We start from the raw sequence: 23,341 nt of genomic DNA, 5'->3' as shown, positions 1-23,341 counted from the left end.
TAAATTGGTCATTTTCAATCTACGACTGTTTGTGGGACATTGCTGTGCGCAATTGGCTGCCGCGTTCGCCCACAAATATACAGTCAATTCACTTTACAGTGTGTTCTGTGAAGCGCTTTGGGACGTCCTCCCGACGTGAAAGCGCTATATCAAATGCAAGGATTATTATTATTAAAAAATAACTTGTCAATCAATTGACTGGGATGGTCATGGATGTTCCTAGGTGCTCACATTGCTCCTTCTACTCTTTTTTTCTACCCATGAAAGTAAGCAATGTTGTAACTGGCATAGAAGGCCTCAAGATTGCGGGTTGAAAGAAAGTGTTGTACTTCAATTTATTAATGTGATAATACTGTATCAAAAGAAGGTTAAAATATTAAGAAACTAAATTGCGCTACAGCATGTAAACTGAATCAAACGTTTATCTGAAACTCTGGTAAGGACCTCAGCATGTTTGTCTAAAAGTGAAAGTTGCAGTGTTTTCCATATTTTAGTGCAATTTAAATAGGATATAAGCTGTCCCAAGATCTGAAGTTGCAGCAGGTTTTATTAAGCAGCCAGAATGATATAGGAAACCACTTTGATAGATGCTGAGGATTATGGCACACATTCTCATACCTTCTCTAAGGAGTCAAATGGAAGTCTTGCACTCAACTTGTAACCCTGAATTTAGCTGGAGGCAACAGAACATAAATCTATCAGCACTTTCTCAAGCTTTTCTTGTTCAGAACAAATTCCATCCAGCATTATTTTGATTCAAATGGAAAAATGTTTCAGTCTTCAATAATATAACAGTTTGGAGTTGTTGTGTGTGCGTCTTCTTACCCAAGATATTTTATGATTAGACATAAGATGCTCATCATAGATGGGATTTATATAACCCCAGATTTGGTTTTAGGACGTTCTATTTGGCCCAGGAAGCAGAGTGATTCCACAGACCATCATAGTCCCCATCATAATCATAGCCTACTTCATCTATTTAATTTCCAAAAGTACTTCTCTGAGTAAGTATTCCTAAATTGAGCAAAATTAGAACGATTGATTCCTGTTCAATATGGACCCCCGAGGAACGGAATCCTTATCCCGAGGGATTATTTTTGACTATTCTCAGAATAATAATGATAATAATAATCCTTGCATTTGATATAGTGCCTTTCACATTGGAAGGATGTCTCAAAGCACTTCACAGGATCCACTGTACTGTGTAGTGCCAATATTATTTTTAGGCAAATGTGACACCCAAGTTACACATAGCAGTATTCCATGAACTACCATGAAGTGAATGACCAATTTTATTGGGGCGATTGTAGGCCAGGAAACCGAGAGAAATTCCCTTCTCTTCATGTAGTGCCACGGGATCTTTAACGTCCATCTGAAACAGGCTGATGAGATCTTGGGTTAATATTTTAGCTGAAGGATGGCACCTCCAACAATGCAACTTACCCCAAGCATTGCATTGGAATGTCAAAGACTATATGAGTTCAAAGTTCTGACACAGGCTTTAGTCCACGGCTTTCTGACTAGGAGGTGAGAGTACAACAAACTACATTTCCTTATCGGAGGTAAATGAAATAAATGGATTGTAGTTTGCTAAATGTAAAAATTACTGGGATTTAAAATATCCTGAAGCAGTCATCTTTACTTTTTGTAAAGAAGGCAGTTAAATTTTGTCTTCCCACTTTCTGTTAATTTCAGTCATGGATGTCACTGACATAATCAAAGGCAAAGTTGACGACGAGGACAAACAGCACTTCATTCCATTCCAACCGTAAGTAGCTAATGTCTGGGTTGATCAGGAAATTGTCTGACATTCTACTGTCAGAAGAAATTATTTGTTTTGTTCATTAATCTTTGTAAAGAGATAACATCTGCTTACATTTTGTGGCTTCTTCACCTAAACTGAGGTTGGATACGCACGTAGTCTATAAATGTGCTAATATAAGTTGCCACGAAGGAAAATGTGATAGATATCATGACTTTAAAATTGTACACAATTCAATCATAAAAAACGTTTGTTGTACTGCCCTTATCACCTAAAATACCGCAACTACCTTCTTTAGTGTGCTTTTTACAAGATGATGGATTCCGTGCAAGTACAGTATCCTAATTTGATACAGGACTCTTTCTTTAGAAGTTTTTTTTTCTCATTCTTTATGCATTATCCCCAATTGAGAGACCAAGCAGAAAACTCATTCTCTGGATTATGCCACTCTTGAATTAGCCAGTATGAGATGTTTGAGTCCATTAAGAGTGACTCTTTTTAGCTTTAACCGAACAAGTTGCATCGCTGAAGGAAGCATTTGGTCTTCACTTGCCACTTCCTGAGGGTGAGTTTCATAAATTGCAGTTGATAATTCTGGACACAAATCCATGATTTACTACCACTGTGTATTGGAGCATACACTCTGCTTTCATGCTGCTTAACTAAAACAGTTTTAGCTATTTTGAGAAGTTTTGGTATCGGTACATTAATTACAGCTGCATGCAATTCTGATCCCTTTGAAAAGTATCTCATATCTATAACTCTTATGTATGCAACATGTTGAAGCGAGGAGTTCAGCACAGATTGTTTTTCACAGATCAGTAAAATTCCTGATTTGTTTTGTCCGCACTTCATTTTTTCAGTAACACAAAAAGATAATTCATGGGCTTTTACTTTAGCAGCATGGGAATCCATCAATATTTTTTTACACCACTAAAGAATCCTTGCACGTGTGACTGTCCAACTGATTCACACAAGCAGGTATTGAGGTATAGGGGCAAGGATTCAAAGCAAAAAGACAGATTATCTAGAACCAGCAGATGCATTTACAATTTCTGAATCTAACTTGTAGTTTTATATCTGAAATTATAGCAATAATAAGTGACTACTAGTGGACATTTCCATGGTTACTCGGTTTTATAGTGGCAGAAGATCGTAGTGTATTTTTAAAAAAACACAAGCGGTTTACAGCGATGGGGGCGGGGGTGCTTTTTGCAGCGGATTCAGTGGAAGAATTATGGCTGTACTTTTCTATTGGCCCCAGCTAATGAGGTAAGGAATCTGGAATGAGAGGAGCTGCTCTCTGAAAGATGAGCTGGTTGAGCTGAATTCTATTTGAATCAGATTCCTCACAGCCACCTCCATCATTGTTAACTAGCGAATGCAACCTTTTAACATTTCTGGTATGGATTGGTCCTGGCACTTAAATGAAATCTTTCACTTCACAGCCTGTCAAGTAAGAAAACCATACTTCCTTTGTAGAAATCTTGGCGCAAAACATTTGGAGGCATTCTTTCCGTGATACAGAGTGATAGAAAGGTCTGCTTTTCACTGCCTGTACTGTGTGCCTCAGGCACGTTTCTGTTCTCACAGTCGTCGGCCGACTCACCTGTAGTATTCTAGGTCTAGATTAATTACTAGATTCATGTCAAGTTTATCCTTGGCCAAGGAAAGATTCTGAACAAAGGAAAATGCACGTGTGAAATGAGAACCTTTATTTTGATGAGTTTCTCTAAACTTGTTTAGCCTTTATTGGGTGTGGTTTGTCCAAAGTAATCCTCCCAGATTGACCTGGCAGTCACCCAGATTCATGGCTATTGTTGAGAATCGAATTATGTGCTGCAAAATATTATTGCTCTGACTGCCAAGTTGTTCCAGTAATAAGTCATGGATATCCTCAAAATGAATGCCGTGCCAATCTCTCAGGACATTCCACTTTGATATGAATAAAAGTCCAACCTTTTCCAGTTGAGCCAAAGCTGCTATTTCAGCTCAAGGATGTATTTATTCACCCATGGTTCAACATCGATAGTGTATACTTGTAATTCATGTAGTTGTTAAACGGCCTATATTGGCTTGCACAGTTTTAGCCACCTGTTTTGTTTGCACACTATCTTTTGAATAATAATTTCACATCAATTGTCTGCGTTATTAGTTAATTGGAGATCTCTGAGTAACTGGTTAATTTGGGCAAAGTAGGTAGAACTGTGGCAGAAGCAGTACAACAACAACTTGCATTTATATAGTGTCCTTCATGTGGGGTAGTGTCCCAGAGTGCTTGACAGTGGCAGAGTCTGACCCCGAGCTAGGGGTAGAGGGAGGCAGTACATTGCGTCCCATTCTTTCTTCTTATTTTAAGAATGTGAAATAATCCTTGCATTTAATATAACTCCTTTCACATCAGGAGGATGTCTTAAAACACTTTTTTTTTGGGGGGGGGAGGTGGACAAAAGAACTTCAGCATTCCTGACATTTTGTTAATGTTGGGGAAAATGTATTGTTAAGGAAAAGGTGGTAGGGTGCATTTCCTTTCACTTCTTCATAGATGTGTTCTATCAGGGATAGACCTCACAGCTGGGGTGGTAATTGATTTCGGGTCAATGTATGCAGGATGGTCAACAACCATGACGTTTATAGGTTCTTGTAAACCTGCATGCACTTTTTTGCGTGCAAAAGTTGAGTGAGAAGGACAAATGTCAGTTTGCCTATTTTCTGTGTGTTCTTTCCAATACTTTGAAGCTCAAATGTAAAATTTCCTCCTAGCCTATTTGCACTTCCCTATGTGGCTTGGCATAGCTTTGAAGTGTGTCACATTACACATGTTTCTGTTCTGTCATTCTGGTGCTTCCAAACTCTCATGCTTATTTTGTTGAAAGAACTCGGGATGTGTCCGAGCTATACAATTGACTTCAATATGGAGAACAAGTAATATGCTATTACATATGAAAGCTAAGCTTAAATGAAAGTGTCACATTTTATATCAATAATTAGCTGTTTTACATCTCTGCTTGCTGCACTGTCAATTCAGTGTGCTTTTGGCACCTCGGTATCCAAGGATTTGGGGCAATAAATCCCAAAAACCTGAGATTTGGAAAAAGACCCGGGGTTGCAATCCCAAGCTGCAAATATATTTCAGTAATCATGTATAGCATCTACTATGACAACAAATATGCAAATTGGTTATTGCATCTACTATTGCCCTGTAATTTGCCAGGATAAAAGAGTGTGATTTTCAGTCACCTGATATCAAAATTAGAATGTAAGATATTGGTGCACATTTGTGCTGCTTTGTGGTTTTAATTAATGTACAGTATCAGGCTCAATTGAAACAGACAAATTAATTTCTTAAGTGTAGCTGCAAACAATAAAAAAATCTACCAATCCAATTTTTTTCTAACTAGAAAAAATATGAATTGATTTTTATAGGTATTTCAGAGAATTTCTTCTACTGGTGTATGTGATATTAATTAAAATCAATTTAGATATCAGCTTACAAAGATATCAAGATAAATTGCATTGAGTATAAAAAATCTTTTTAAATGTAAAAAGCTGATCTCTGCAACCTGTGACGACATGAATTACTCACTTTCCACTTATTTAGAAGAAAACATGAAATAAATTGTAAAGAACATGAGATTTCAGCAATTCAATTCCATGTACTGTAAAATCACATGTTAGTATTCACCAAAGACCTTTATTTTGGGGAAAACATTGCCTCATATTTGAGTGTTCCTGTTGCTCTTCCAAGATATTGCAATGGTGACGTAGAACTCTTGGTGATATCACTACAATAAGCCTTGGAAAATCACAGCTTGGAAACATCATTAGCCATTCCAAAATGTAAAGTTTCAGTCTTTTTTTTCTCTCTCTGTAATTCTCTTATTTTCCACTTATAAAATCTTATCAAATAACTAAGCACAAGTCCGAATTGTTTGAGTATTTAAAGCTTAATGGAGATGTCCCTACATTCGCGTGCAAGATATTTACAAAACGCCCTTTAAAACAAAAAATATAGATGAAACGGTCTGCAATATTTAATGTACCCAAAGGGCTGCTTTTGAACCATTTCCTCTCCACCTGTAGTACTTACATCACGTCCTTCTATTGCGTGCCTCCATTGTCGTTCTCTGATGACAAGTGCTATTTGATGAACAACCAATGTCTCATGCCAATGAAAGGAATGGATAAGGGCCACACGTTGAAGTGGGTAAATTATTAAATGGTGCAGATGAATAACTCCAGCCGACCATCGTCAAGTTTTACATGTACATTCACAGCATGTGTTAGGGAACCATCTTAACTGAAACAGTGACTAATTTTTGCAGTAAAATGCCGAATAAGAAATTGAGGATGGGTAGAAGTTATTGAAAATGCAACTAGATGACACGATCTGAACGGCATCAAACTATAACGCTTCAGTGTGTCAAATAGTCTATTCTCATGCCTGACTCTTTCTATGTTACTTTGTAATAACTGAGGAGGTATATTTAGTGCAAGCATTTATTTACAATTGGCGAGATTAAGCTTTTGAGGAGAAATATCTTTAAGGGGAAAGTGCCTTGATGATGATTTCCCAAATCAGATAACCTGTTCATTGTTAAATTAAAGATTATTCAGATTCAAATTAATGTATTTAAAAAATCTAGTTTAGGATGAATAAAAATGTATCAAAAATTCTATTTAAATTTCTACTCCCCTTCCTTCTCAGTTTTATTCAGTCGTCTCATTCAAATGCCCTGCAAGTCCCCACTGGCCTGTGTTTTTTAAAGACTTCTTCAAGCATGATAGATATATATATTATATAGTAATGATCAGCTAGATTTGATGGTAATCATCTTTTGATCACAACTGTAACTTTAAGTATATTATGTTATGTATATTAGGTCATTCTGTTGGCATTCCTGGTCAAGAATAACTGGTGCCTCATTATAACATATTGAATTTCTGTGCTCATTATGGGATTCCTTCCGATAGTAGAGAATAATGCTATTGGTTAATTACTCAGTTTTGATGTATGTCTAATGCATATGTATATTTACAAATACGTTTTTGTTCCTGTTCTTTTGCTGCTCTATTGTTATCGACATGTTTCAGTAATTGGGTATTTTGAATTTTCACCATTATCCTCATTGATCAGTTGCTTAAAAACAGAGTCAAATTAATACTTGCAGTATAGTTTAGGTGTTGAGATTATTGATCTTTGTAACACTGAGTTGCACATCTGTTAGATACCACAATGTAAAAAAAATCTTTCAATCTTTCAGTCACATTTTTATTCATACATGGGTGATTGTTAACTAGTTAGCGTTTAGTCTTTATCATGAATGTATATCTGGATGTTTTTGGTGTGTGTGCAGGTTTAAGTCAATTGTAGATATATTGTGCAAATCTAGTTTCAATCTTTCTAAAGTTTGAGAGCCTTCAGAGTTGTTAAGAAACTAGTCTTAAATATTAATACTTATTATCTGGCACATTTTTGCTACTTGTTTCTTCTGGCTCTTTACTTTTGTGTTTATAATTTTTAAAAAAATGATCTGAAGAACATTGGAGCCCACTTAAGATCAAGAATCCTAATTACAACAGTAGCAACAATCACATAGTTTTTCAACGATGGCCATGCCTCAAATTGTTTTATAAGTAGTGAATGGAAACTGAAGGACGGTGGGTTTCCACCCCAACGAGGTTATTGACTCAAAGGCATGATCAAAAAGGAAGGTTTTGAAAGCGGCGGTGAAGAGTATGAGATGATGGGCTTTTGAAAGGTAAATCCAGAGAGTTGGCCGTAAAGGGACTAAAACTTTTGTCAGTTCAACATAAATTGTGTAGCATATCTGGATCATTCATTCAGAGCTGTTTTAATTGCAACTTTTAAGTTTAGAATTCTTTCCTATCCTGGGAACGAGCCGGTTAGATGAATACTTGTGTTTCTTCTGGAAGCTGATCACTGATCTTGGGAGGGCTCTTTTGCAGTATGAAAGCATTTTTGCAACAAAGCTTCTGTGGAGACAATTCATTCTGATTGTATGTGCATATTGGATGCTATTTTCTCCATATGTTCCTGGGGGAGGACTTTAAACATGAAGATTTCTGTGTTAATGATGCAGATTTGCATTTATTCTCATGCAATCAGCATTTTCTTGATTAATTGATCTTCCTGTATCTTTCTTGTTAACCATCTGTCCTGTGTCGTATGTTGCTAATGATAACTGTTTGTTGCATTTATTGCAATGGTTTTCTGTGCCCCCTTGTACTGTGACTTCTGGTCCCTCTGTTTCCTGTGGTGTTGGTTATCGTGTGCATCCTCCAGGCTAGCGTTGGATGACGCCATTCGACACAAGCAGCTGAACATATCATCCCGTTTTTCACCCAGGGTAGCAGGGGAGAATGACTTCCTTCAGACTGTTATCAATAAAGTTATTGCGGCCAAAGAAGTGAACCACAAGGGTCAAGGTAAGCAACATTGTTTTGAGGGGAATATGGGAAATTGTGCTATTGCAGAATCTAACTGATCTCTTTTTTATAAACTGCAAACTGTGAATTCTAATGTTGTGCCCTCTGAGATTAAACAACCACTAAAGAAATGTTCTCCAAGCATGGATTCCTGTTCCTGTAATATGTTCAAGCTGTTCAACATTCTTAGTTCAATTATTGGTGTTTGTAAAGTTCCGTGACCTGCTTTCTTGAGAAGTTTGACTTTTTAAAGACTTTCTAATGCATACATTTTTAAACTTCTCGACACCGAAACTTTTAAAACATTTTTTATTTTGCAAGTAGTTTGTTGACAACTGTAGGGTTTTAGAAAGTTCAATCTGCTATTCTGTTTCTTTGCTGTGTTTAACAACTTCACTTATGCATTTATAAATAATGTACTTTTCTATGCATAATTTATGATGCATTTGTATTTATAATTTAAAGTTGCATTAGCGATTTACAAGAATACAACAACTTTGCTAAACTTGGTAAACAGAGCAGAAAGGCCCAGTCTACATCAGGGATTGATCTGCATTGAACTAATGAAGCAAAATAATTCCCTTAGTTAGTTGATAAGTTTATGTGGTGCCCTTCTATTGTCACAAGCCATAGTATTCAACATCATCATATTTGCCTTGTAGTGACATCTACTTGCAGGTAACTGGTATTTGTAACAATTTTGCTTTAAATTGGAATGAAACACAAATTCACCCATCTTCCTCTGCACATTCTCAGTTTGTTTTTCCCTGGTAAATGGTATTTGCTACAGAAATGACTTCAAGTCAAATGCTTTGGCATTTGTATATTAGGAGAGTGATTAACCTAGTCTTCAGTTTTTGCCAAAATGGCAATCATGTGAGGGAGATTTATAACCCAGAGTGATTAAACATCAAAACCTTGTTACAATTCTATTGAAATCATATATAGTTTATGACCTATCTAGTTGCAGCTAGTAACCCAATTAATAAAAAAGAGGCACGGTACCATTGGCAGATTTCAGACCATTTTAAAATGGACCACATTACTCAGGGGGATAGCTGTTGGATAGAGTAGTGTTGAACAAAGCGGTGATAGTACCTGAATGAATCCCATATTCAAATTCTAGTATTTCCCAGAGCAGAGTACAAAATGTACGGAAAACATGTATAAACATCCAAACAAATTCTGTTTTTCTTATAATATTCCAAGTTAATTTTGCAATAGTAATCATCTAAAGCACTCCTCTCATTCCTTTGGCTTCCAGTAAGGAAAGCCAGAATCCACATACAGTGTTGTTGATAGACAACTATATATTGAACTTCCCAAAAGTTCTCAGACTGTGTATTTGTTGGCATATTTGTTCAATCAAATGTCCCACAGCCATGAAGTAAATGACCAGTTTATCTGGAGGATTGTTGACCTGGACACTAAGAGTAACACCCTCTTCTTTTCGAAGACCATCAGTTTCAATGTCCACTTGAATGGGTCGACGTGACCTTGTTTTATTGTCTCAGTGAAGGACAGAACCTCTGATAATGTAGCTTACTTAACACTGTGCTGGCGTGTTAGCCTAGACTGTGAGCTCAAATTCCTGATATGAAGCTTGAAACCACAAACTTTTTGACCCAAAGGCAAGTAGGCTACCAACTAAGTCAAGCTGACACACTGGAGTTTACTGCTTTGTTAAGTAAACATTTTATCTTAGTGCATTTTATCATTGTGGTATTGCTGCTTAAGAATAACATTCCTAAGAATACCAATTTTAAGCTGTGCGTCTACAGAATGTTGAAGGGAGAATGTTGATGGTAAGCACATCCTAGCAGCAAGCTATCAAATGTCTTTTGAGAACTCTGATGCTTCAGTAAGTAAATGCAATGCCTAATGTGGTATGTGGTCTATTTGGACTTCCAAAAGGCTGTTGACGCTCAGTCCTTGAACATATTCAAGACTGAGATAGATAGATTTCTTATTGCAAAAGGGATTAAGGGATATGGGGATAAGGCAGGGTTGTGTTATTAGCTGGAGTTAGATTAGAAGAGCAGCCATGATTGAATGGGGGGCAGGCTCGAAGTGCCGAATGGTGTACTCCTGCTCCTACATGTTATGTTATTTATGTATTGACTCCTACAGACCTAGAAAGTCCTGGGTTAAGTTAGCTCCATGGTCTGTGTTTAAGTAGCTGATCTTGGCTTGTGGCAATTATTGGGGTTCTACATTTGACCTCACTGCTTCTGACTTGAGTGGAAAATCAACAACCTGTCAACTTTCCTGATTTCTATCTTGTCATCATCTGCTGAAACCTTACAATACAGATGTAGGTCAATGCACAATCAAACTTGACTGATGATCTGATAAAGGCTAGCCTACTGACACTGTCTGGATTGACAGATGAACAATATCCACTTCGGTGAGGGACAGGACCAATGGAAATATGACAGCATATTTAGAGGGAAAAATTGTGATGGGAAATGTATGTCTATCTTTGTACAATTGTATACCATCTTTTTTAATTCCTCCTCATTACTAGATGTAATTATAAATGAAAGGCAGTGAAGTTGGGTGAGAAGCGTCTATAGATGAGATCAAATGGACCAAAGAGACACCCTCACCCGAATCTTTGTGGTCATTTGAAACCTGAAATTTTTTTCCACAAAAAATAAACCTTGAATGTGGTTTTTTTTGTTGTTGCTGCAGCACGGTGGCTTAGTCAGTTTTTTTTTTGGCTTCAAACTCATCAGGGTTCAAACTGCCTTTCATGCATATCACGATGTAGGCAGAAAGCATTATTCTGCATATGGTTGCTTGCTGTGTTTTTGTGATATCTGCCCTCGGCTGCTCCTGGCTGTTTGGCAGTGCAAATGCAGATCAGCACCGCCCCCAGTGGACCTCTGTGGGTAATCTCTCCTCCTCCGCCTCACTCTTCGCTTGAACAATTTGAAGCTTGGCTGTTTCCATTAGCGGTTTATAAAAATGCTGATCCCAGCATGAAATGGTTTGGCAAAAATGTATGCCTGTATTGCCACAGGAATTTCAAATGCAGTTCTTTTGCCCCTTTTCAAAAATTAGTTTTCAGATGTACTGAGGACAAGGACACGCATGACCGTGATTTGATGTTTTGTTACTGGAGGTGATACTAAATCTCACTGCAATATGATGGGAAAACTTTAAAGCAATTAAAGTATTTTTTGTAGTATTTCCTCTCCATATTGTATTATTTTTCTTCCATCTAGGTTTGTGGGTGACCATGAAGTTACTCCCAGGAGATATTCATCAGATTCGAAAGGATTTTCCACATCTGGTTGACAGGTCAACAGCAGTTGCAAGGAAGATGGGTTTCCCTGAAATAATAATGCCTGGTGCGTTTTTAATCATCTGTTCATGTGTTTTAACAATGGTGAAATTCCCGTAGTGACCCACATTTTTGTTCACTGTGTTTAAAAACCCGATACGAATGCTCAATTGAGTGACATCTGTGATTTTGATGTTTTGTTAATAGAGGTGGTGCTAAACCCCCATCCAATATGATGGGAAACCTTTAAAGAGGTTAAAGTATTTTTGTAGTGTTTCTCCCACTAGCAATGAGATGGGCAAGTTGTTCTAAAAATGTTTAAGTCTGTGCCAATGTTTGAGGAACAGGAAAGTTGTTTTTTCTAGTGAAGGGCTAAGAATTTGAGTCTCATGTGCATGAACTTAAAAGCTTTGCTTAGTGTAAGTCTATGCAACATTGTAAGCCGATTGTTTTTGAATTTCCTGGGTAAAAGGCAGGTTTTGTTGCAGTAAAACCTGAATCTGCAAGCCATCTAAATATTTTGGGTGATTGGTACAGTGTTGGTGTATATAATGTAGGAGAATTACATTTGCAGAGGGTGATAATTGGGGTCATTCATCTATGAAAAGCATAGGGGTATACTAGTTCTTAATTCTTCAAATCCCTGCTACCAGAACTGTGTTTCCTCTTCCCCACAACTCTTCCATTTGTGAGGTTTGTCCAACACTTACAGGAAAGAGATACTTTTGCAACTCTTCAAATTGTCCCTGTGGTCGAGGGAAATGAATAAGCAAAGATTGAGCTTGCATTTGGATGCCTGGAAGACATTTTAAGTACATGTAAAATTTGAGGAGTGTGTCAACGTTCTTGTTGCAGGATCCGACCTGTCTGATGTAATTTGTGTGAAAGTTCTTATTTGCATAAGAATTGAACACAGCTGTGGATCTAATGAGATGTTTCAGGATGACATTGAGAGTTGAAGGCAGTGCAGTGAAGTAATACCATTTTAATTCACACTGCAGTGAAGAGACATTGATCTGTTTTGCCTTTTTTACTCGATGCTGTTGTTTCACCCGAACAGTATCAGAGTTTGAAGAACATTTCAAACTGTGCTTCATTTTATCTGGACTCGTTAAAAATGTGCATGGAGATTACACTCTTGAGTTTAAACCCCTGAACATTTATTATAACTATTACAACATTTCTGTGAGTAAGCATTCCCATTTCTCTGAATCCTGGAAAGAGACTCTTCAGTTTTCTACTTTTGTGAGAGTACTTTGCAGATGATCAGAAAACATTTCCATGACAAATTACACTATTTAGTCCTCATTTTCCTCCATAAGCAAATCACGACTACAAGGTAAATGAGATGCCATTTTTCAGCTGTGCATTCCCAAACACATTTTAATAACTTATGCAATTCCATGTTTTCCTTAAAGCTAAGCATGAAGACCTTTTGTTGAGTTTGTGCTTGGTGCATCAGTTTAAAATCTTGTCAACATACTACTAGGTTGTGATGCCTGTATGGAGGAAGAGATGAGGATGGGGGGAGAGTAAGAAATCTCAGTGCATTAAATTTTCAGTAATGTTGAGTTCTCCAATGAAAAGCTAAAATCCACTAAATATAAACATTGAGGGTGTGGCCTGTGGCATAAGGCACAACTGTTTTTTTTGTTTCCCCAATCTTCATATCTTTAGCTTTCACAATAAAGATATACTTTGACATTACTTGTGGAGTGGAAATTTTTGTTGTCAAACGTGTGTCCTTGAAGAAAATGAAGCTATCATGCCCATTTTATTTTAATCAGGTGATTCTCTACTTTGCAACTGTTTGGTTTTATTCTGAAATGCAACTTTTAGATCCATATTCTACCATTACCTATACATATACTCCAAATAAATCATGCTGTTTTTCTACGCAGTCTTAAAGGGATTGTAGTTCTCAATTCTCAGTTCTGTGAAATCAGTCTTTTAAACTGTTCATTTTTGGTAAAAAAAATTAAGTCATTGTCATTTTCTTTGAGCAGAAGTGTCTATGCCTTGGTATCAAGTCATTCTGGTCCCTCGCTTAATTTGGTTCCTATCAATTTATCTTTAGCCTCCCAATTATTGCCAGTTTATGGTCTTTGGATTTGAATCATGTCATGGTTTGTAACAGGAGCACCTCTCGTGTTGCCTTTTAATGTTGTAAAGCATTAAACTTCCTAAGCAGAGAGTTGTCATAACAGTTTTATTTGTTGGAATGCTGTCCTGGTAACACAAAATAAATTAAAGTTGATTCCTCCAGAAAATAGATGTCTGGTTCTATTAGAAAGTACAGCTGTAACTCCATGTCAGGCAATGAGCATTCAGGAATGCTTCAACAGCGATAAACAAACCAAGTAATGTTCCACACACTCTTTAGATAGTACAACAACAACAACTTGGATTTATATAGTGCCCTCCATGCCGGACGGCGTCTCAGAGCGCTTTACAGTTTATGATCCCGGCACCGAGCCCGGGGGAGGGAAGGGGGGGTGGGAAGGTGACCACGCGGTTGAAAAGAAAGGTCTTCAGCAGAGACCTGAAAATGGGAAGGGAGGGAGCGAGATGAAGGGAATGAGGAAGGCAGTTCCAGAGCCTCGGGGCGTAGTGGCTGAAGGCAAGGTTGGAGCGGAGGACTCGGGGGACAAGGAGAGGCTAGACTCAGAGGAACGAAGGCAACGGGTACTGTGCTGAGGAGAGAGGAGGTCAGAGAAGTAGGGGGGTGCAGAGGAGTGCAGGGACTTAAATACGAGGGTGAGGATCTTGAAATCGCAGAGGCAGCAAATTGTCCTTTGGACCCCACTCAACTTCTGCCAGCACAACTGACAAGCAAGCACTGGAAGAAGTCTTTAATGGGGAGGGTGTGGTAGGACCTAATGTAAGTGTAGAAGAGTCATCAATATAAGATATCATTAATTGTTTCCATGTGACATGCTAGCAATTTCTGTTACCATTTGAATACTAGAATACATTCAATGAATGTTAATCCATGCCTACAGTCTGATATTGATTACTAATTAATACAGAGATATTTCTGCATTTGCTTTTAACTAATAATCAATTCTTTATTGACAATTTTGAGGTGGTTCTGGCATATCTTTTCTCTTAAAAGTCTATGAAATGCTTAAAAGAACGTTTAATCCCTGTTCTTCTGCCTAGGTGATGTTCGTAATGATATCTATGTTACACTTGTGCAAGGAGATTTTGACAAAGGGAACAAAACAACGTCCAAAAACGTGGAAGTCACAATGACTGTGTATGACGAGGAAGGGAAGCGTTTGGAGGTATGGCTGCTACAGATGAAACCGAGAGTGAACTGGACGGAACTAGCGATCTACTGATCTGTGTGGGACATCGTATTTGTTTACTTGTTTGTGAATTCAGTCTTGAAGCCTCTGCCGTTTTTTCCACCTTCCATTATTATAAAATTTGTCCCTATTCTGTGCCTAAATTGTATCGTCTTACATGAATGTTATCTTTTGGGCATTCCAATAATTGTTTATTATTTTAAGTTTTTTTTTATTGATTCCCCTATTCAGTACTGATGCTTGCTATTGTGTTTTTTTTTAAAAGAACGTCATTTTTCCTGGTGCTGGAGATGAAGGCATCTCTGAATATAAATCTGTCATTTACTACCAAGTGAAGCAGCCCCGTTGGTTTGAGACAGTCAAGGTATGTTGAGACGGTCGTAATAAGGCGCTATATCAAATGCAAGGATTATTGTGTTCTACACTATTAAATGGAATCAAAGTAAATATTTTCTAGGAGTATGTAGTGTGCTTAATTTGGTTAAATAAACTGTGGTAAAATTTTGTTCAATGAACAATTGTGACCATATTTAATCGTGACTGATTGGATTTTGTAGGTGGCAATCCCTATTGAAGATGTTAATCGTAGTCATTTAAAGTTCACATTCCGGCATCGATCATCCCAGGATTGTGAGTATTGTTACTGCTCTTTGTACATATAATGCACTGATGTATAATGTACCTCTTTTTGTTGCAGTCATTATTGTTACCTGAGAATAAAACTCAAAAAAAATAGTCTGCGGTCTTAACTCGCGACATATTCGAATTGGAGATATTGTGTTCAGCCTTGCATTGTTTTCATTACTGCTATGGTCCCCAACCTTTATGGTCAGACAACAAAATACATTTAGTTTATTGAGTTTTTATTCATTTACGGCCAAGCCATGGGTATCACAGCTCGGTAGCGACTGGAACGGTGGTGCATATTTGCTGTACTGGAGGGGGCGTTTGCAAATTTTGGGCTTTAGAAGTTGGGTGTTCTATTAGAAGGCATTTGTAATGGTTTTGATTTAGTTGCATTCTATTATTGGGGAATATTAATAACCTACTTTTGCATTCCTTGTTTCAGCCAAAGACAAATCTGAAAAGATATTTGCCTTGGCATTTGTCAAGCTAATGAGGTTCGATGGAACAACACTGAGGGATGGAGAACATGACCTAATAGTGTATAAGGTACTGTGAAACTTTTGCACTGATTTTTGTTTTATACTTTTCTACCTATGTGAATTGTGAGGCAAGTGAAGGAACTTGAGAACTAGTAATTTTACAGTAGTGACAATTTTAAAATATATGTTGATGTGTGCTTCATTATGTAGTGTCCAAGATCACTGACATTATTTTTGTGCACAGTGGGATGCCAAAAAGCCAGAAGATGCATCGCTATACTTAAATTTGACAGCAACTAAACTGTTACTTGAAGAAAAGGGTTACACCCTGACTGGAAAGAACATGCACAGCACTGGAAACTTTCCCATTAGCAAAGACTCGTTTCAGATTTCCACCTTGGTCTGTTCAACAAAACTCACACAGAATGGTAAGGCTCGAGATTTCCAAGACAAAATTTACAGTTGAGCGCTTTTAAGTCATTTCATTTGATAATCTAGATGTGCCTCAAACTCAAGACAAAGTAGCAGGTTGAATTTGATGACTGTGTTATCTTTAAAATCTGAAGTNAAAAAGTTCCGTGCAGATTGGAATCAAATTGTAGCTCCTCTAAATCAAACATATACAAATTGCAATCTGGGACCATTCCAATGAGTACGACTTAGTGTCTTTAAGTATTAAGAAATATTGTATTTATTCCTCTTTTCAAAATCATAATCATCTTTAAAAATAGAAATTAACCCAAATCCAATTATTTCCAAAGCAGCCTACATATTTCTCATTTTTGACGATCATTAAAGCATGTACTAAACATTGCTTTGAATACTGCTCTTTTGACAGCTGTTGCAAAAATATTTGCTCCACTGGCATTCTTCACTGATTAGACTGTATATTTAATGTGTACTGGAGGCTACACAATGCACATTTTAGAAATAGAGACAATTTCACATCAATTTTAGTTGGCAGTAAGTAATAGATGTAGTCATCATAGACACATGTCTGTTGTATTTCGGATAGTTTCCCTTTATGGTGAATGAATCTTTTCCAAAATAAGCCAAGTTGATATTCCACCAGCAACTGAAAATAGAACTCAATTATTTTGGCCTTGAGCAAGTTGTACTGAGGTTATTAGTATTATTATGTGACACAACTGTTTCCATCCCTTTTGAGAGATAATAAAAACTTTTTGAAATATCAAATGCCCTCATGCAATCAGTTTGAATGGTGCTGTGTATATGGACAATTCAGATTTGATGGACATTATACTGAAACAGTTACATTTCTTTTATCCACACATGATTTCAGATAATTTGACCTATGGTTGGTGTTTCAGATGTGTACATATCTTGAGTTAATAGGCAGAACATGAGAGGTTCTGATGATTTTGATTTCATCTTCACAGAATACCAATCCTACCATTATTCCATTATAGCATCACACTGTTTCTTATAAGTGCAGTGCCCTGCCCTCAACCCTTTCTGGAAATCTGTTTCAGTCGTTGATTGTGCTTTGGCTAAAGCAAGACTTTCTGGTGTGTATCCCAGAATTGCACGTCATAACCTGTGCCCTTTTGAACTGCTGAATTGATATATCTGAAACTTGTATTCTCGGTTTAGAAATCAGAAATGGCAGAAAAAGCCCATTAAGCCTAAGCTGGTGCTATCTCCTTCGCTGAAGCTATGTAAAATCATCCCAATACCTTGTTCTTTCCCTGTACCTCTTGTTCCTCTTCAAATGCTTATCCAACTACCTTCAAATGTTATGGTTTCTGTTTCAGTAGTTATTTGTGGGAATGTTCAGATGTTTGTTTCATGTCCAAATAACCCTTTGTATAAAGACATTTCTGCTAACCTGCCAATTAACTCTGCCAAATGCAATTTTGTTGTTGTTGCCAGTGGCAATTCTGACATTGTGCTCCTTTTTTACTGGTTTATCAATCAGCTGGAATAAACTTTTACAATTTATTCTTTCAACACACTTCAAAATTTTGAAGACATTTATTGAACTTCCTCTATCCCTCCAGTGAAAACCTAGACTTTTGTCTAAAATAATTGTAGTCAAAACCCATTGTACGTGGGTGTGCTCATATTGCAATTGGGTTGTTGTGCCTGACTTTACTTCCATCGCTGAGCCAGTTTAGATGTAATGCACATTCGTAATGCATGTGTTTCTTTTCATACAACAATTTATTTGTCTTTGAACAAAGGTTTCAGAATATCTTATGCATTTCACTACAGTGCTAAGATGGCTGTTCATGGCTGTTTGGGAGATATTGCTGTGCTCAAACTGGCTGACATGTTTGTCTGCAGAAAATCTTGTGAAGTGCTTCTGGGTGTCCTCCCAATGTGAAAAGTGCTATACCAAAGGATTATTATTAAGATGGAAAAGAATTACAATAGTGAACCATATAGGAAGGCATTCTTTTGCGAATATATAGAAGTGTTCTATTGTATGAAATGGATTAGGTTGGAGAAAAAAATCTGTGTGATGGCGCAACTTTTATTGTTAGACATTGGATGAGACCAGTTGGGATTTTGAAGCAATCTACTTGTGTCGTGAGGGTTTACACATGACTGTACTGTGATTAAAAAAATATAGATTGGCAATAAAACATCTCTTAAAACGGACACTAATCTATACAGGTATCCCTATCAGCTTCAGATATGATTATACACTTTAGCTTGGCTTGATGTTGCTACCCTTCAAGATACTGAAGACTGTTATTAGACATCTGTTATGATGACCGCCAACGATCATAAATGGCAATCTATTAATGCTATAACGTTAAATTACTTAGGTACCCATTCTCTCAGCAATTCTTACAGGCTTTTAGCTAAAGTGTTGAAAGTTGTATCTTTCCAAGCTTTATAAGCATTCAGTATTCTCTTAATCTTTCAAACCCTCGTGTCTAAAATTACTGAGTTAATTGCAATTGGGTACTACTTTTAAAAATCAAAAAATAACCTACAAAGTTTCAGATTCCTGTTTTTTAGCAGAAAAGATAATTTTGCTTGTTAGAAGTGTATTGAATCATAATTATAGCATAATTATAGCAATTATGCTATAATTGAAGCATATTGGAGATAGTTTAAGCTTACTTGGAGAATATAAAAAGGGTCAAAAAGAGTATTGGAATTTCGAAATATTTATGTGAATTCCAGGAAAAGTGGGATTGTTAATAGTGCGGACATAAATTTAAATTTTATCATATGGCATAATTGTGCTTTTGCTTAAAACAATTTGCTTATAACATCCATGTGAAAGCAGGGAAATGAGCAGGCAGCTGAACACTATTCCCTTTCTTCTGCTGTTGTATCAATTTGGCTTTATACATACTTTCTTTTGCTGACCATTAAAGATGTTTAATGTTTGCATTTTGTTCACAGTGGATCTCCTGGGACTTTTGAAATGGCGGTCCAACATAAATTTACTGCAACAGAATTTGAGACAGCTTATGAAGGTGGATGGAGGAGAAGTGGTTAAGGTAATTATCTCCTTTTTAATGATGCCTGATATTTTTCTTTTTTGATAAACGGTTTAAAAATATCTTTCTGAAAATTCCCATTTCTTTGACGAGTTGAATGTTTTCTAACAGATCCTGAATAGTTCTATATTAATAAAAAAAAACAATCTTCCTATGCTGCCAGACCAAAATAAAGTTCATTTTGTTTTTCAAGGATGTCTGCCCCAACCAATATAAAGCTGCTCACCATCGCACATTGACATCAGGCTTTCCTACATATAGTCATTAGCTATACAATAGCACAAAAGGTGTCATATCTCATCACGTATTTTATTCTGCAATTATGTGGGTGTACAGCTATATGAATCATAGAATTATAGAAATTGCAGTATAAGAGGAGGCTGTTTGGTTCATAAATTAGCTGAAGTTGATCAAGTACATCTAACTAGAGTAGAGCCATAACTTTTTGGACAATTTCAGGCTACTTTATCAGTTTTATTAGTTTCATTTAAAACTGTGGGCATCAAAATTCCAAATGCACGAATAAGGGCAAAATAGGCCAGTCATTGAATGACCTTAATAGTGAGATTTCACTGTACCCTAATCTCATATTTCTACTCTTTCCGTTTCCCTGTATTTAAAATCAGTTTATTCTACCCTTTCTTTGAATTCCTTTGGTATCTGTGCTGTGTTTCCTCTCTTGTTGTTGATTTAGTAACGGTATAGTATTTGGAAACCAGCTGTTCTGTTTGTTTATCTTCTTCATCTGTTCATTGCCTTCACTTTTAAATATGCAGAAATATGCTCCTATTCCTTTGACTGTTCCGAGTTTATTTTGGATAAAAAGGTTAAGATTATGCCCTAGATTATTCCCTTTCCCCTCCAACCTGTCACATTTGATTTATATTCATATTGATTGATTCTATAATTGCTGGCAACATTGCTGTCTCATCAATAATTTAACCTCAGTTTTTGTGTGGTGCATAGGGCAATCTCTTTTCAGTAACAAAAACAGAGAGAGCTGGGAAAGCTCAGCAGGTCAGGCAGCATCTATGGAGAAAGGAAAGTGAGTCAACGTTTCGGGTCCACAATCCTTCGTCAGAACGGACCCGAAACGTTGACTCACTTTCCTTTCTTCATAGATGCTGCCTGACTTGTTGAGTTTTCCCAGCTCTCTCTGTTTTTGTTTCAGATTTCCAGCATCTGCAGTATTTTGTGTTTTTAATCTCTTTTCAGTGTTTGGTGACAATACAGTAATATGCAAATCAATAAGGTGTGGCATAGCATTTCATATGCATTCATTTTAATATTCCATTTATATACGTTTATGTGCATATAATGTGCATTTGTAATAACTCAATCCAGCAGCCACATATACTGCGATGAAATTCAAAAGGAGAGGTTTGATGCATTAGAAATCCATATATATTTTAACCAGCATTTATGGAGATTGTAGCATTCTTCTCATTATTCTTTCATAAAAAAGTCACTATTTTCAATCAATCCATCATATCAGCTAATGATCCAGCTAATTTTAGAAGCTATTTTTACAAGAGCTGCTGCATTTGTTAGTAAACTGAAGTTGCAGAAGATTCAGAGAATTATCAGTTGCCGATGAAGTTTAGCAAAGGCAGGAAGGAGGTCATCCAAGGCTTCAGCAGAAGTTTAGAAATGCAGAAAACAAGAGAAGCAATAAAGATGGCCACAAAGAGAGAGAGATGTTGTGTCTCATGTTACAAGAGAAAACTGATTGACCTTTTAAAGGATGCAGAGATGATTATTCAAGATGATTATGGATATCATAAAGGTTAAAGATTTTTTTCAGTTTAGAAGAGAGTTCAACTAATTGTATTTCTATAATCGTGAAAGGGATTGACAAAGTTGATGAAGGGAAAATTATCCACCATTGTGAAGAATTTAAATTTAAAGAACTTGCAGGGAATGCAAGTATTAAATATTAGAAGGTTGCATAAAAGGGGAAATTGAGCCAAATATCTTCAGGCAAACATTTTTGAGTTGTGCATTAAGTTATCAAACAAGACAGATCATACGCATCAGATTAAGAGGTAACTCAAAGAGTTTCTGGAGAGAGAAGGGATTCAGGAATGTGAGAGAATGATGAAGGGAGAGGTATATGGGGGCGCGGGAGGCAAGTCTGTTTGCCCATTGATTTCTTTGTACTTTTTTTAAAAAATTGTATGATCTTGACTTGTGGTTTCAAGAACAAAATGTACCAGAGCAAACTGATGTTCTGTATGAATTCCGTCAAAATAATTGATTCTCCTGTTAAAAGAAGAATGGTTGAGGGGAAAGAAAAAGGTGAACCTCAACCGATTCATTTATATAAGTTTATGTACATTCATCTTCTAGCAGCTAATGTATTTTTCTTTCAGTTTTTACAGGATACACTTGATGCACTTTTTAACATCATGATGGAGAATTCTGACAGTGACACATTTGATACATTAGTATTTGATGCTCTGGTAAGATCTTTTTATAAATTTAACTGTTGCCACATCCTAACCATCAATTCAATGAATAATTCAGTACTCAATGCAGTTAATAACTGATATGTACTTCAAGACGTAGCCTTTTAAGCACCATTGAGGACTGGAAAATATGTGCAGTTCTGTCTCAGAACATCTGTATAAATGACTTTCTCTACATTTTCAGAATGTGGAACTTCTGGAATGTCCAGAAGTCTGGTACACATAATCAGTACTGAATATATTGAAATTGTTAGATAATGCAGCCGGTGTCCTTAAAAGATTAATTAGCAATGTAAATATTTCAGTAACTGCCACCAGACTTGTTTAAGTACATTTAATGAAATGAAGGGTAACTGAACCTTGCCTTTCGTAGCAAGAGGGGGATGTATTCTATGCTGTACTGTATTCTATGCTTGTATTGAGTTTCTATGAATCCTAATTTGCCTAAAACCTCTGGTGTTTATTTCTTCAAAAGGTATTTATTATTGGACTCATTGCTGATAGAAAATTCCAGCACTTCAATCCAGTTCTCGAAACTTACATCAAAAAGCACTTTAGCGCAACCTTAGCTTACACGTAAGTATCTAAAGATGAATTTCAGTTCAAAATGTTGTTTTTGTAGTTTCCTTTGGCTCCTTTAATAATAATCCTTGCAATTGATATAGCGCTTTTCACATCTTCGAGGTGTCTCAAAGCGTTTCACAGCATATGCTGTAAAGTGAATTGACAGTATATTTGTGGGCGAAATGCAGCAGCCAATTGCACACAGCAGTGTCCCACAAACAGTCGTGGATTGAAATGACCAATTTATTATTGTTTTTTGTTTGTTTGGAGGGATTATTATTAGGTGTGTGGAGTAAGGAAACCTGCCTAAAGTTTCACCCTGCCTGGAATTGAACCCAGGTGTCTCGCTTGCAAGGCGAGTGCTCTAACCACTGAGCTACAGGACTCCACTTTGTTGTATACACAACTGGGAAATCAAATTTCTTACTTTTTTTTTCTAATTCTAACAGTTTTGGAGAACAATCCTTTTGGAAGTAAATTTAAAGCTTTGATATATATGGTTTTGGCTGATGTTCTAGATTTGAATGCCACTGACATCATCTCTTCTAATGATGCATTCTTTGCTTCCGCGCCTCAGCATCCGCTCATGGAAACCTGAATCTGGGTAGATTTGTTCCGGTTGATTCATTTTCTGCCTCCAATGCCAATAGTTTCAATGTGTATCAATTGCCATGCATCCTTCATAGTGAAGGTTATCTACCGAACCAGCTTGCATAGACTTCGAGCTAGAAGTGCAACGGATTTGCTTGAAGGCTCTATCACAAAGAGGATTTACAAACTCCATTTACAAACTCCATTTTTGCCAGTATAGAGTGACCTAGAGTTTGGTGCTTTTGAGCAGTACAGCTCCTGGTCAGCTCATTTGATCTCATCTTTCCAGAATACCCACTCGACTGACTTTCTATTACA

General features: G+C 36.8%; 1 protein-coding gene across 4 annotated transcripts in view; it reads left to right on the top strand.

Annotated features, from left to right (window-relative positions):
- dock1 (dedicator of cytokinesis 1) overlaps positions 1-23,341 on the top strand; it is a 237,010-nt gene that overhangs the window by 50,133 nt on the left and 163,536 nt on the right. For 2 of the 4 annotated variants that reach the window (XM_042337074.1, XM_042337073.1), the window contains 11 exons: positions 1,696-1,768; positions 8,133-8,212; positions 11,443-11,568; positions 14,664-14,788; positions 15,078-15,176; positions 15,370-15,442; positions 15,882-15,985; positions 16,163-16,346; positions 19,303-19,400; positions 21,773-21,862; positions 22,344-22,444. In XM_042337074.1, the coding sequence (XP_042193008.1) occupies positions 1,696-1,768; positions 8,133-8,212; positions 11,443-11,568; positions 14,664-14,788; positions 15,078-15,176; positions 15,370-15,442; positions 15,882-15,985; positions 16,163-16,346; positions 19,303-19,400; positions 21,773-21,862; positions 22,344-22,444 (1,153 nt within the window). Of the gene's footprint in view, positions 1-1,695; positions 1,769-8,069; positions 8,213-11,442; positions 11,569-14,663; positions 14,789-15,077; positions 15,177-15,369; positions 15,443-15,881; positions 15,986-16,162; positions 16,347-19,302; positions 19,401-21,772; positions 21,863-22,343; positions 22,445-23,341 lie in introns of all 4 variants that reach the window. The other 2 variants (XM_042337072.1, XM_042337071.1) reach the window with 1 other exon arrangement.

The sequence above is a fragment of the Callorhinchus milii genome, unplaced genomic scaffold (genome assembly GCF_018977255.1).
Source record: "Callorhinchus milii isolate IMCB2004 unplaced genomic scaffold, IMCB_Cmil_1.0 Scaffold7, whole genome shotgun sequence".
NCBI classification, from domain to species: domain Eukaryota; kingdom Metazoa; phylum Chordata; class Chondrichthyes; order Chimaeriformes; family Callorhinchidae; genus Callorhinchus; species Callorhinchus milii.
Note: the sequence above shows the minus strand (reverse complement) of the source record. Positions and strands in the feature narration are given on the sequence as shown.